The following is a 15,233-nucleotide window of genomic DNA, read 5'->3' as shown; positions in this document are numbered from 1 at the left end:
ATTTGTAAGAGGTAGCTGTGGACTGGACGGCAGAGCTGTTGGGAGAGGGAGGAGAGAGAGCTTCATCTGAGATGCAGAGATGTGAGTCTTCTGTTTATCGGCAGAACTTAGAAGTTTCGAGCTAAGACTTTATCCAAATAAATGTAACCATGTTTACCCTCCAGTCAGTAGAGTTATCTGATCTTATAATGGATGTCTAGGTATTATTGTGAGGTCTGTTGACTGGTTGAATCAACAGAGTGATTAAGACTGTTATATATGTTTCCTTCTCGGTCTGTTTTGCTTTGGCTTTCTCTTACAGTCTCCCATGTCTCTTGGATTATGAAACGTTGCCAGCAATGGGGGCTAGGTGGTAACATGAAGTGTTAATTAAGAAGAGGTGCAATATGAAGTCAGTTAAAGTCAGAATAAGACAGGCATAGTGAATGTGGAGGTATTTAAGGTTTAAGAAGAGAAGGGAGTTGCTTTCCATCCCTTCATGGTATGTTTAGGGAATTGGTATTTGTAGGACTCTCTGGAACTGGGTATTCCAGGACTCTGCGACACACATCTGTTGACTATGATGTCTGCTCCCTCATGCACCTGTTTGACTTACGTATGTTGACATTGACATCGTGGCTCTATTTCCTTATTAGAGATCACCGCTGGTTTATAAGATAAACGGAGGATAAAACTGGAGAACTTTGCCAGAGGCAAATTAAAGTTTTTGTCTCCGTTACTGTGACATCGGAAAGGTGTCTTCCAGTCTAGCCCAGCCAAATGGCACGACAAAGCTAGCATACTTGCACCAAGAGCATATTGTTAAGACTTGAAGCCATTTTAGTAGCTAAATCTCTTTATTTACCTAACATCCAAGCTGGTGGTTTCAAACATTATTTGCTTACCCTCACTAGCACATCCCACCTGTGAAGGAAATCAGTTTCAGTGCCACAGCGACGGAGAGTGCATTCCTCTGCCATGGGTATGTGATGATGAAGAAGACTGTGAAGATGGCTCTGATGAACGTCAACAATGTCGTAAGTTATGAACTAGCAGTGATTCCTATAGCTCAGTTGTACAGCACAAATGTTTTGTATACAGAAGGTTCCATGTTGAATCCCTGTTGTCTCCCAGGTACAGCTGGGAAAGACTCCAGTCTGAACCTTGAAGAGCTCCTGCCAATCAGAGTAGACAGTAGTGAATTAGATGGACTAGTGGTCCAATCTGATAGAAGGTAGCATCCTATTTTACCCATTAAGTGACCTTTCAAGCCTTTGTTGATGGGTTGTGGGTTTTTATCTTTGTAAGTTGCTTTAAGACTTTTTTGTGGAAAGAAGCTAACCTTTGGACTTCGTTTTAGGGACCTTAACAGTGCAATCATAAATTCAATCCAAAACGTAAGTGAAATGGGAAGAAGAGCAACTAATCTCACAAGAGTTGCTAGGATGCGTTTGGGTGGATAAAGAAGTGCAATTACTTGCCCTGAAGTTTAGGGTCCAGGAGGGCTTGTTGTGGATTTATGTTCAGACAATATTCAGATTTTTCCTGTGCTCATGTTATTTACGGGAATTGCTAAGCCAACCCAAATTCTGCTCAGATACTCACTTTCTGGGAACTAATTTCCCCAGTTGTGCTGCAGATCAAGATTTGGACTATTGACCAAGGATAAGACTTTCAGATTATTATTATTTTTAGCACGCTCTAGAAGAGAAAGACTAGCTCACCTTGTTCTTTGTCCTCATCATCCTTTGACTAGGGGCTACTGCCACAAATAGTTACACATCTACTAAGGAATCAGTAAAGGGCAAAATCCAGGCATTTCTAAGCCATCACTGGACTAAATCATGACACTTGCTTTAGTTTTGCACGTCTACACATTAACTCAAGACCTTTGGGAAGTGGCTGTAAAGCAAAGTCCTGCTTCTGTTTTCGAGTCATTTTCAGGAAGATGCACTTGTTGCTTGCTGTGTGTGGTCACCCAACTATTGTACTAGAGAGCAAGCCACACTTTGGACACTCGCAAAAGGTAGCCCAGTGTTACTTTTTCCATCCACTCACAGAACCATAAGTGTTAAAAGTGACCTCAAAGACAGTCTAGTCCAACCTTCTTCTGATACAGGAAACCAACTGTTACAGCAGCATCTCTCTCACCTGGCCATTGCACCACAGTGAACAGGGGTTGTTCATTCTTCTCCTTCAGGCTGATGTTTAGCGGGTTCCTATGACTGAAGGGGGACACAGGTGGCGTTGTGGGTTAAACAACAGAGCCTAGGGCTTGCTGATCAGAAGGTTGGCGGTTCGAATCCCCACAACGGGGTGAGCTCCCGTTGCTCCGTCCCAGCTCCTGCCAACCTAGCAGTTCACAAGCATGAAGTGCAAGTAGATAAATAGGTACCACTCTGGCAGGAAGGTAAACGGCGTTTCCGTGCACTGCTCTGGTTTGCCAGAAGCGGCTTAGCCATGCTGGCCACATGACCCGGAAGCTGTACGCCGGCTCCCTCGGCCAGTAAAGCGAGATGAGCATCGCAACCCCAGAGTCTTCTGCGACTGGACCTAATGGTCAGGGGTCCCTTTACCTTACCTTTGTGATTGAAGGATTTTATCAGTGATAGTTGATAAGTAATGGCAGCAGCCAACTGCACTTGGTTTGGATTTGTTCATGAGAAATATGACTGCAAATCCCTTCTAAGGCTCTGAAATGTTCAAAGTGAATCCATCTGCATACAACAGAGCCATAGTAACAGCGTTGTTTTTTCCTGTTCAGTTTTTGTTCTGAGAACAAGAACACATAATTCAAGTATTCGCAGGGCATCCTTTGCAGTAGGCATGGTGGCAGCAGGTGCTCCTCCAGCTGGTGTTTTATCTTTTGTGATAAAACTGAGGAGAGAAGTGACTGACAAGTCCTTGGACCACTTCATAAAGGAATTGAGTTTGCAAACATAACACAAAATTGGGCGACAGTGCATCTTCGGAGGCATCCGGATTGGCGCAGTTTGGAACCGTCACACCAGATTTGGCAACAGTATATTCAGAGCCTTCCAAATCTGTGCTGTTTGGAATGGCTTGGTCTGCCATCTTGATCCAAAATGGCACTGCCTCCGCCACCTCAGACAGACAAACCATTTTACAGAATACATAGTAGAAAATAGAATAAAGTAAAAAAAAAAAAGTATACAGAGAGAGATAGGAAACAGCTTCAAACAGAAAAAGTAATATTTTTTCTCTCTGTATAAGTGATGCACTTCTAAGCAAACTGTGTTTTGCAGCTGGGCGAACATGCTCCAGTCAGCAGTTTACATGTACAAACGGACAGTGTATCTCAGGAGAATACAGGTGCGATCGAGTCAAAGACTGCACAGATGAAACAGACGAGAGAGGCTGCCGTGAGTACTTTTCAATCTTTAGCACTAGATTTGGTTTCATCCCTTGTCTCGCTGGCATTTTAATCAATTTGTAAGATTAAGAGGTTTGTTGATGGACAGAAATGGCCACAATATGCTTCTTGTTATCAAAATTTCATTGCAGATTCTTTCATGGATTAGTGTTGATGCTCTTATAACAGCTACATTGTTTTAAGACTTATTACCTGAATTATTGCTATGTTGTGGGGTATGGTTTGTAAGAATCTCCCCCTCCCTCTCCTTCCCTCCCTCCCTTCTTTTTTTCTGATGCTAAACAAAGAGATAACAGCCCAAAGTTAGCATAAGCAGTTTGGTTTGGAAAAACAAGTATATGCAGTTGGGGACACCAGCCAGAGGTGGGGCCTACCATATAGTGTTGAACTCTAGCTCCCATCAACTGCAACCAGCAAGGCCAGGGGTCAGGGATGATGTGAGTTGTAGTCAAGCAACATATTCTGGAGGGGCACAGTTTCCCCATCCTTGACATAATCTATGGACTTAGACTTTTGGGTGTAAAACAAACATGTCAAAGAAACCCGTTATTCAAATGAAGATCAAGTACCTTTTATTTGGGCTGCAGAAAGCGAAATGCTTCTTTCGCAGTTTGAGACAGAAATTGAGAGAAGGCACTGGGAGTCATGTAGAAGTGCTAAAGCAAGTAGAGACTGTGGGTTTCAGGAGCAAAACCAGCCTGCTGTGTCCGCTGTCACTGTGTAGAGTCCTTCTTGAAGGGTCCTTGTTGAATGATATTGTTGTGTAAGAAAAGGCTAATTATAACACAAGTCTGAGGCTGCCTTTTTCAAAGGGATGCTTATTGTACTTTTAAGCTACTCTCAGTTTGCTTTTCTGGCATAGCTGACAGATATTGAGAGTGAATTAGTTTTGCCATGAAACAGGTTGTGAGGCAGGTGCCCCCCACCTGCCTAGGACATAACCACATATTGTTTTCTCCGGAAGTAGGTAACAAAATCTAAGCCAAAGTAAACATAGGATGCTGGAACCTGTGGTTGTCAGGTGGTGAGCCACCAGCCATATCAACCTGCCATTCCTGTTTTGATACCCACTTTTGTAGTGTTTGGTGATAGTACTTCATACATAGAAGATGGAGTTTGCCATGAGTTCTGCATCTGTAGCAAGTGATATTCATAAAATAGCTGAAGCTAGACGTCGAAACTCATCTGTAGTGGTATTTTTAGAACCACTGGCCTCAGTACTTAGCTCAGCATTTTCAAACTTTGGGTCTCCAGCTGTTGTTGGACTACAGCCCCCATCATCCTCAGCCAAAGCTCAGAGATGGTGTTAGTGGTAACCCAACAACATCAGCAGACCCAGGGCTGGGTAAGGCTGCCTTAGCCAATTCCCTACCGGATTGGAATATTCAACTTTATCTATGAGGCAAAAAACATTTGAATGGCTTGCACAAGGAAAGATCGCATTTATGATGAGCCAACAGCCTTTTATCCCTTTCATTCACTAAAACCAAATAACACATCCAAAACGGTAAGCGGTTCAGACACAAACTCGGGCTGGAAAGAAGTTTCATATCTTGGCAAGTGTGGCCTTTATAGGAGAAAATAGTGCCTTTGGTAGAGGAAAACTTGATTACTTGAAAGCATGTTTTTGTTTCTTCTTTTCTTAATGATTAAGTCTCTGCGTGGATGTGTCCAGACTAACTTCTTTCCTATTGTTTCCACACCATCTATGATTTCCACCCTTTTGATTGACAAATGAGGGTCAGCCCAGCTAGTCATGACAAGAGTAGGCTAAAAAGAAAGGAGCAGCAGAGAGCTTATGGGGATTACAGTGTAATCGTGGACATCTGCTTGCATCATTTGCTTATTAAACACGGGCTCTGAGTACCATGCCTTATTGCCTATTGTTCATTATGGCCCCGTGTTATCCTACGCAACAGTGTTAACTACCAGAGTGGGTATGACAAACAACAACAATATTGTGTGTCGTATTTCTGTGAAACAATTTACGTACGTACATTAGACCAAAGGTGGAACCTTAAGGATGTTAGTTTGGACAAACCACTCTGTGTTTCCCAAAACTGTAGACAAAGGTAGTCTATAGGAACATAACTATTAATTGTGGAACTTCTGAAAGATGCATTATGAATGGGCAGAATCTCTACTGCCTTCCTTACCACATTCTGCTTCCTGCCCTGATATTCTCATAGGCCTGTGATAAAGGTTTTTCTTCCCTCTGGTCAATAATGAATCTCCAGTAATGATTTCCATTCACCATTTCCGTGAGTTCTAAGAACAATTTCTCATCAACGTGCCTTAGAGACAGTTCATTTATCCAGCAGAATTAGGCCACTGTGGTTCCTTCCAGGTGTTTTGGACTGCAATTCTCATCAGCCCCAGCCAGCATAGACTATGGTGAGGTATGATGGGAGATGCGTGGCGAGTTCCTGCCTCCCACCAGCAGAAATAAAGACACGTGACACAGATATTTAAGGTTAATGGGCGAAATTAGGCGAAAACTTTATTGGTTACAGGTAAAGAGCGGTATTGGCTTAGGCATTGGTCCTATCAGACTATCTGGCTTCAGCCTGCTTGCTTGAAGACCGGGAAGGGTTAACACCAGCAGGGGGAACCCTGCTGATGCACATCAACTAGGTACTCCCCAGGGGTCACCGCTCGGGGGGGGGGCGCTTTAGGCCCTGGCCTCCATAGGCTTCGGACGAGGCCACGCCCCCTGGAATCCTTTACCGGACTACCCTTCAATATTTGGGAGAGGTGATGGTGCCCCCCCAACAGATCTGCATAACAATACCCCTACCAATGCCTAACCGCCAAAACCAAGTGAGTTGTGACGATTTGCTACAAGGTAGGCGAAAAACCAAATGGCCGGTGCCAATTTAACAAGTGGAAAAAATTCCTACCAGGCCCCTTAATGGCGACCAACTGAGGTCCATAGCAAGGTCAAAAGGGAACCTAAAGGGCGGGCGGGTGGGAAAACCTTACCAGCTGCGGGGACCCAAAGAGGGAGATCCTGGGGCCACGCCTGCCTTAAATGAGGCAAGCCATGCCCCCTGAGCCAGCTGATTGGCTGGCTCAGGAGATGCTGCTGCCCGAGGATTCCCCTGTTCGCGTGGGGCTGGAAGCCAGCCCCGCGTGTGTGTTGGGGGCGTGAAGCCCGCAACACCACCTCTTCCTGACACCAGAAGTGGCTTTGTAGTCCAGCAGCATATGAAGGGCACCGGGTTGGCTATGCTTCAGTCAGTGGATTTAATTGAATTCTGTAGTTTTTGCTAAACTTTGTCAGTGAAGCACAAAAATTAAAGAGTAAAAGTTCAAAAGTACTCTGTTTAATTTTAAAGCCCGCTCCCAGCCAAATCAGTTAAGTGGGCCTGTCATTGCTTTAAGGTGATTAGTTTCGCACAGCAGTGTGGGAGACCCAGGCTTAATGCCTGATCTCCGTTTAGTAATCCTTGGACCAATAAATCCTGGGATTGTTACAGAGTGGTAGACTCAGCCTTGGACTGAGGGAAGGCTTCATATCTTTCAGCAACAGTCATTATGACTAATTAAAGGGTTGGTGTTGACAAACCTTCTTAATCAACAGAAGGGAGGTGCCTGTTAGTGTGGGGTCTTAAAGATAGGAGCATTGCGCTGATTATGGGAAACCTAATGGCAGCGAATAGCAAAAGTGTGTTAATGTTTTGGAGGGCATACAATGTGGATAAAGTCACAAACAATATGGGCCCCTCATAGCTCTCTTTTACCGCACTCCGTTCAAAGAATCTTTCATGTGGCAGGATCTTCAGCCCTGGAAAGATCTGTCTGCACAGATTTATTGATGCATCAAGGCCATTTAATAGGGTTCACTAATAGAGCAACGTACACCCCTTCTGCAAAATCCCTGTAGAAAAATGTCCCCAATGTCATGAGGCATGTGACTGCCTGTGACTAGCTTCTGTATAAAATTCTCTTGCAAAAGCCAGTGGACTGGGTTCAGCTATAATGTTCAATAGAAGTGAAGATAAATAGCAGTGCTTTGAAGTCAGAATTAAAGAATGGGACCCATGAACGAAAATACTGTCACCCAATAAAGACGAGGAGAGCTTTAAGGCAACGAGCTGCTGTTGAAACAACTCTGAAAATGAAGACATACAGAATTTGGTTTCTCCAGCAGAATTTGAAGAGCCTTTATTCTATTTGGCAATTGCCATTGCTGGAGGTAGGTTTAACTGTGTAGGAGATAAACAATGTTTCTGACTGAGGTATGATATTTAAGAGATTGGTCAAATGCACAATGCTCTGCAGTTACAGGCAAAGTAAAATGGAACAAGCAGATCGAAGGCCACAGCCCATTTTACTGCTAATGGGATTAACAGCAAGAAAAAACTACCCATGCAAAGGCTAAGATAAACATCAGACCAGTGTTTCAGCTTCAGTCCATTTAATTAGTGTTTCTGCTTCATAAAAATAATGGTTTTCTCCACTTACATAAATACATTGCTCTGATTTAGAATCCTGGCTTCTCTCTCAAGAACATTTCAGATAAAACCATTGTGAAGAATGTAGAAGGAAAGCACGGAAATTAGCGTGGGTCTAATTGCCTTACACTTAAAGTTTCCCTTAGTTTTATAGGAGCCATTTTTAATCCCATATTTCTTTCATGCTTTCCTATTAACAAAATGTAACCAAGCTTCAACCCTATTCCCCACCCCAGCTGAAGCTCTGAAACTCTAAAACGCCTGGTCTTTTGAAGATTGTAGCAGCTATTATTACAGTTGTGTTCAGACTTACCTTACATGCATCCTACTAGCTCAGGAAAGTACACATTCTGCCTCCATACAACCCAACCCTAACCTGATTTCTTGACACCCGTAATTTGCCATTTTTATGGACAAGCATCTTAATGCACCAACTATGACTTACTATTTTGCTTCTGCGCTGTGCTGCTAAACTGTAGGGAAACTGTGGTTGAGCCAGCACAGTTTTGCTATGTGAATCAGAACACCAACTGATGCCCAAATAAACTATGGCTGACACATAGTGTGCTGGTGCATGCTGCTGAAATCATGGGTGTTTTGTTCCTCCTTCTCTACTGCTCCTATAGATGGTCTCTAGGACCAGGCACAAATCCAAGCATCATCAATGGCAAAGGAATATCACTGCTGGCATTTTCCACTTTTGGGGCATGTTGAGCATTCATGCTATAGTATTCATGCTGTAGTAGCTGGAGCCCTCAGCTACACGAAGTTGAAGATTGGCCGAAGAATGTGTTAATGAAGCATTTCAACTACACTGTCTACAACACCACATATACGTGCCACTGTCTCTGGAGCAGCTAGCAGCTGTTACAATATTGTCAAGATTAATCCCATTAGCCCCTAATGACCAGCTGTCCCCGATGATTATCCTGCCCTGGGCTCATAAGGTTTTACTACTGTTGCTTCATTTAGACAATGATTTAGAAACACAATAGGAAACGTTGGAACAAAAAACTGCGCTTTGAAAATAAATCTGAAATAAAAATCTTCAAATGAATTAAAATAGTAATAGTTAATGAACTATGGGAAAGATTATGGGAAAACAATGCTATCGTAGTTATAGGTCTAGAGGTTCTGCAGATCTGCAGTTGCAGGTACCCTTTGTTTGCAAAGCTTGAACCAGAAATAAGAAGTGAATGACAACATCTGAATTCCCCCAGTCATCTGAACATGGGGAGCTGTATTTAAAGAAATTTTAAACTTGTTGGTGAGAGGAGATCCTACACTGTGAGATCTTCCATTTGGTCAATCACATTTCCTTGTGGTGCCGAGAGAAGTAGGAGTGAGTGCGTGCACAAGCACTTCCCCCCAAACTCTTCCTAGGATTGTTCTGGGTAGGGCCAGCCCTACCATTAGGCAGAGTGAGGTTGCTGCCTCGGGCAGCTGATTTTCAGCATTGTGAAATTTTGCCGTTCGTTAGTTAGCAAATCACTACTCAGTTGCAATTTGCTGCTCTGTCACAGACAGTGAAATGTCTTGGGTTGGTTTTGGTTCTGGGGAAGAAGCAAATAATGCCCAAGTGGACTTCATAGATTGCTTGCAGTCTTGGGAAAACTGGCGGATGATTCAAGAGCTCAGTGGCAAAGAAGGACGAAGATGGATGTTTCACAAAGCAACAATGAAAGCAAAATTAAGTGACACAATGAACAGCCGGGAGGGGAATAGATGGCCCTTTAGATTAGGCATAGGCGACCTTTGGCCCTCCAGATGTTTTGGCCTACAACTCCCATGATCCTTAGCTAACAGGACCAGTGGTCAGGGATGATGGGAATTGTAGTCCAATACATCTGGAGGGACGAAGGTTGCCTATGCCTGCTTTAGATGATGATGGACCACAATTTCCAAAGATCTCTGATCATAGGGCGTGGTGATTGAGGCTGATGGAAGCTGCAGTCCATCTGCCACCGTTGCTGATGTATAGCCTTACTGCTTCCTCTGATGCATTAGAGTAAAGCATCTTTCCCCTTGCAGAGTACCCAACGTGTGATCAGCTATCGTGTTCCAATGGAGCATGCTTTAATGCAAGCCAACGCTGTGATGGCAATGTGGACTGCAGAGACGCCTCTGATGAAACCAACTGCAGTAAGTACTGCGTATGCACACCATGGAGGATTCAACTGGTGTGCTTGATCATAATAACCAAAATGCTGGCATTTCTTTCTAGGCCACGTTCATGTGTTTTTCCTTCTTTTCAGCTCGTGGATGCTCCAATGCCCAGTTTCAGTGTGGAAATGGAGAATGTATCCCCCGAGCCTTTGTTTGTGACCACGATGATGATTGTGGAGACAGGAGCGATGAAAACTCTTGCAGTACGTCAATCTTCACCTGGGCTTCTTTCACTACTTTACAGCTCAGAGATAGGGAACTTGTGGCTCGTCAATTGCTGTTGGACCACAACTCCCATCATCCTTGGCCATTCTGAGTGGGGCTGATGGGAATTTGAGTTCAACAGCATCTGGAGGGCCACAGCTTCCCCATACCTGACCTAGAGGCTGAGCTTGAATTAAGCATGAAATGTACTGTTTCGAATATTGGACAGCGTACCTGTGAGTTTTACCGCAGTGGAGCAGGTTCACTCAAACCTGGACCATTTCAAACGTGTGTGTGTGCGTGCACGCATGTACACTGAAGTTTGATGATGCCCCGCTACTGAAATCCCTAGATGGGACATATCTCTGTCAACATAGCTAAGCTCAGTAACTTGGGACAAAAATTCTTCCTACTTGTTGCTTTACGGTAGGTTAGAAATACTGGGGATGTTCTCCACTCTGTGCTCTTGGAGGTAGATTCTTTGATGGAAGATTTGTTTGTGGGCTGGAATAGAAGGCACCTCTGCTTCTTTCCTAAAGACAGTCTTTCTCCTGCCTTTGTAATGTGTGGTTGTGGATCCCCTCCTGGTCTGCTCTGCTCTACTGCTTTCATCCAGTTCAGCTGTCCGTGCTCCTGCTTGCAGGCCTGGTAGAAAAGAAAGAAGTTAAGAAGGCAGCAGAAGCATTGTGCACCAAACCTTGGTGGTCTGAGCTTGCTCCAGCAAGTTTTATTTCCATGTACATATCTCTAGAGTCCAGGGAGGTAGTGTGAAAAGTTTGGCATATGGGGAATTCTTTATTATTATTTTTTGCTGTTCTCTTCCTCAGCATATGCAACTTGTAAAGGGAATTTCTACACTTGCCCAAGTGGTCGCTGTATTCATCAGAGCTGGATATGTGATGGAGATGATGACTGTGAAGATAATGAAGATGAAATAGGATGCGGTAAGCAATGAAACAAACTGACTTCAAAAGTAGTGACATTTGCAAATATGACTTTCCTGCCCCTTCTGGGTGATGATTTATACGAATGCAGGTAGAAGATAACTTGCCATATTTTTGCATCCCCTTTTACAATGTCCATTTTTAAAGCAATATGTAGCTTTTGTTACCAAGTTCAGTCCAGAACATTAGACTATGACGTATCAATCCTCAACTGCACATTGGCGCTCAAGATGTAATATCAGAGGTTTTGTTTAAACTCAGGGTGCTTTAGTGGGACAATGTAGTAAGTGATGAAATCATAATATAGACCTAAAGGACAAGATCCTTAAAAAAAATCTATAATACATAATACATGCCAGAAAGGTCTAATTCCTAGTTAGAAAGATATGTATGTGGAACCCAAGACATATTTGTCCAAATGGTGTGACCACAGGCTGTCCTAAAGCAGAAGAACATGAGGCCCTATATGCCATCCCAGTTACTTATCCCTTGTTCAACTTGACAGATGTTTCTGAAATCAGTAAGAGTTCCACCATTACACACACATTCTCAGTCTTTTTAAAATTCAGCCTGTATTCTGCCATACTGTTTTCCCCCCTGCAGAAACAGAAGCCACTTCATCCATTTGATTTGTTAGATTTGTACTTAGAGCATTTTAAGTTTATGTTTCAACATACAATGTGTGATTATGAGTGATAACGATTTGCAAACGTGGAATATCTTACAAGCGGGCATATCAAGGAGCTGTGATTGGAGGCAAACCCAGGTTCATTTCTGCATAATGTGTGAATTGGTCTCTGGAAATAATAGAAAAGTTTGTTTTCTTAAGTACCATGAAGCTGAAAGAGAGAGGCAGAAAGAAGTAAAAGACTGGCTGATGGAGGCTTTTCTAGTTATGCTACAGCTCAGATAGCTAATGACAACCCCACCCCTCAAAATAACAAATGCTTCTTCAAACCTGAAATACTATTTGATATTGTGTAATGATTCTCTCTTCTGTTCCTTAGAGAGCGGGCATCGAGAATGCTACCCTGGTGAATGGGCCTGCCCTCTGTCAGGACAGTGTATTCCAATTGGCAAAGTCTGCGATGGGACTCCAGACTGCCCAGGCAGAGAAGATGAAACAAACATAACTGCAGGCAGACACTGCAGTGAGTAAATAGCACACGCAAAAGTGTATGGAAGGATCAGTCTTGCCATCTAGGCAACTATGGTTCATCTCTGAGAACCTAGTATTGGAAAGAAGAAAAGGGAGCAAGACTTTGTTTAACTTGCATTCACAAAGTCTGGGACACCCTTTCTGATATTTTGCAATGCTTCTTCTACATAAAAGTTGGCTCAGTAATTTTAAGTATGATTTGTCTACAGAGATCAGTGGCAGTCCCCTAAGATGAATGCTTACCTGGAATCATCCAACACATAACTACTGGGGTGCAATTCCTAAGCTTGAATTGCACACTAGTAGTTATGTGTTTGACAGGGCCTGTGAACATAGCTGTTGGATGAGCTCATGGTGCAAAATGGCTGCATTTCCCAAGTGATGTCTTTGCATTGTGCACACATTGGCTTATAGTTAAGGTTCCCCATTTGTTCCCTGTTTGCTGAAACAGATATTGTGTGTGTGTTTGTGTGTGTGACAAAATACCTGTATGATTCAGTCTGCAGAACCAAGCTGCTCATACTGTGTCTTAAGGGTGATATTCAAAATGACTTTGTTTTTGGCAGACATATCTCGCTGTGCAGCGTTGAGCTGCCAGTACCGCTGTCACTCTTCCCCTTCTGGAGGAACATGCTATTGTCCTGCAGGATACATAATCAGCAGCAATGACAGCCGCACCTGCATTGGTAAGTGAAGAATGTTGAGATATTGATCGTCCATCTCTTAACTTCCTCCCCACAATTCTCATGGATGTTAAGAACTTTCAATCTTCTAAAGCTATTGTTACTACCCATTTTTTCTTTTGTTACGGTGACCCACGGGTTCAGATTTGCTTGATATTGTAACCCATTGATAGATTGCCTGATAGCAATCAATTTCATGCATTTTAACTTCAAGTTTGCCTGTTTTATAACCATTACTTGACACATCTCAGCAAACTTTGCCTAACACCCCTATTAATGTGGAACCTGTTGAGATGTTTATAATGCTTTCCAAGTTATTCATAGTTTTGTTGATGGGAATGTAAGAACACCAATGACCATCTGATTGCAGGATATTTCTTAAAAATCTATAGAAATGTTTTCCAAAAACATACAGGTACACAAGCTGTATTAGATGCCGTGAAGCATGAATGGTTTTAATCATTTTATTCCCAATAAAGACCATTTTGACAAGTATCAATGGGATGGTTGAGCTTGCATTTTGCCAAATAGTAGATCAATGCAATGTAGATGCAATAGTAGATCAATAGTGTGAATTTCTCTTGGATAGGGATGCTGTGTCAGTACATCAGTCTTTAACATCAGCAGTCAGGAGTGTTTCAGCCTTGTTTTGGGGTTTGTTTAAAACCTAAACAGCTTATCTCGTATTCCTTTGTAAGTTTTTTTTTAAAAAATCTTTTTGTAAAGGCAATACTAGAGTTTTTACAGCCGAGTCCTCAATTTCTTAATACTACTGCTTAGCTCTCTTAAATAGGGCTATGTTTAAAACTTGTCATTGAGGTTTTCATACCTTTTTTGTAAACCCAGGGAAACGTTTCAACCCTGCTCTTGAGTTTGTTTAAAATCATTTAAGGTTTATAATTTCTTTACTTCCTTCTGAGGAAACTGATTAGTTCAGTGAAACAAGTTTTGTAGCTGGCATCTTGTTAAGTCTTTGTTTAATTCTAGGTTAATGTTTTCCTTAAACTTTTTGATTTTTGTTATTTAACTCTATAGTCGATTACTTCTCGTTTCAGGGATTTTCACGGCATTTCATTTGTTTTGTGCTTTCCAATGTATGGCACAGCCCATGCTTTTCTACTTGCTTTTTTCGCTTGTTGTGTTACTCTTGTCTTCAGTTATATATATGGTGATGCCCTAGTGAAAGCAGTGGTCTTTCTGCATGCGTGACAAGGCAGAGTATTGCAGTGTGTGATGCTTAAAGGTGTAAGTTAGAACAATAAGGTCGTGTAATCCTCTCCATTACCTTTTGACCTAGTTCTCTTAAGGTGCATATTGACAGTACCACTTCAGATTATAGATGGCGGAAGGAGGGTTTCTCAGACAGCTGAATGTTCTTCCACCATTCAGAAAACTAGCTAGCAGAGAAGAAGGGATTCAGTCCAGTCTTCTTCCTGCCAGCCTATTTTTCCTATCTGTGCATAATTTTGTTTGTTTGTTTGAAGGGGTATGCAAATTTGGGAGCTCCCCTGTCTAAAGTGGTACAAACCCATCCTCCCTGAGGACTAGACCTTTGTCTGTTGGTTTGTTCTTCATTCTGCCTTACTCAGACTGCAAACGAAAAGCCATTCACTTGCAAAGTAATCCAATTTCAGTTGTCCTTACAGTTTTTGAGATGGAGGAGTTTAATCTTCTAATGCTGAAAGCCGAGTCCAAATTAGTGTCAATAATCTGATTCTTGCTTGCTCCTGTTATAAATGTTGTGAGATGAGAGAATAAGAGGCACGTCTGGCTTCAAGGTGATTTCTGAAATGTCAGAAGACAAAACTTAGATGATTTGCTTCATTGTTAAGATTCTAGTGCAGCTGAGAAACCCCTAATAAAAACACACAATTGTTTTTTAAAAAATGGTTAGACCTATCCCTTCTGCTAAAGCATGATTTTGTGAAGTCTCTCATAGTTACTGGCATTGCGGTCCCCATCATTTTAAGAAAGGTGGTTTTCACATATCACAGAGCAAGTTAACTTGCCTTTGATTTAATTTAGAGTTGCTGTGAGTTTTTATCGTAAAATAAGTGGACCAAGTGCTCGGGATTGGTTTGAATAAGCATTTGAGCATATAAATTGATTTATCTAAATTTATCTCTTTTTCATTTTGATCAGGGTAGGCTGAGCACTGAGGAGTTGTGATTGGCAAAAGGACACTCAGTATGTTTCATGGCTGGGCAGCAAAAGCCAATGTTTGAACTTGAAACTTGAAACCTGGGT

At 42.5% G+C, this 15,233-nt stretch overlaps 1 protein-coding gene across 2 annotated transcripts in view; it reads left to right on the top strand.

The window, feature by feature from the left end:
• LRP2 (LDL receptor related protein 2) overlaps positions 1-15,233 on the top strand; it is a 149,874-nt gene that overhangs the window by 35,462 nt on the left and 99,179 nt on the right. For both annotated transcript variants that reach the window (XM_053409052.1, XM_053409062.1), the window contains exons 3-9: positions 894-1,016; positions 3,246-3,362; positions 9,862-9,972; positions 10,086-10,199; positions 11,028-11,144; positions 12,152-12,295; positions 12,870-12,989. In XM_053409052.1, coding sequence (XP_053265027.1) covers positions 894-1,016; positions 3,246-3,362; positions 9,862-9,972; positions 10,086-10,199; positions 11,028-11,144; positions 12,152-12,295; positions 12,870-12,989 — 846 coding nt within the window. The remainder of the gene's footprint in view (positions 1-893; positions 1,017-3,245; positions 3,363-9,861; positions 9,973-10,085; positions 10,200-11,027; positions 11,145-12,151; positions 12,296-12,869; positions 12,990-15,233) is intronic.

Source organism: Podarcis raffonei, chromosome 1 (genome assembly GCF_027172205.1).
Source record: "Podarcis raffonei isolate rPodRaf1 chromosome 1, rPodRaf1.pri, whole genome shotgun sequence".
NCBI classification, from domain to species: domain Eukaryota; kingdom Metazoa; phylum Chordata; class Lepidosauria; order Squamata; family Lacertidae; genus Podarcis; species Podarcis raffonei.
The sequence above is the reverse complement of the archived record's forward strand: the minus strand, read 5'-3'. Positions and strand labels throughout refer to the sequence as shown.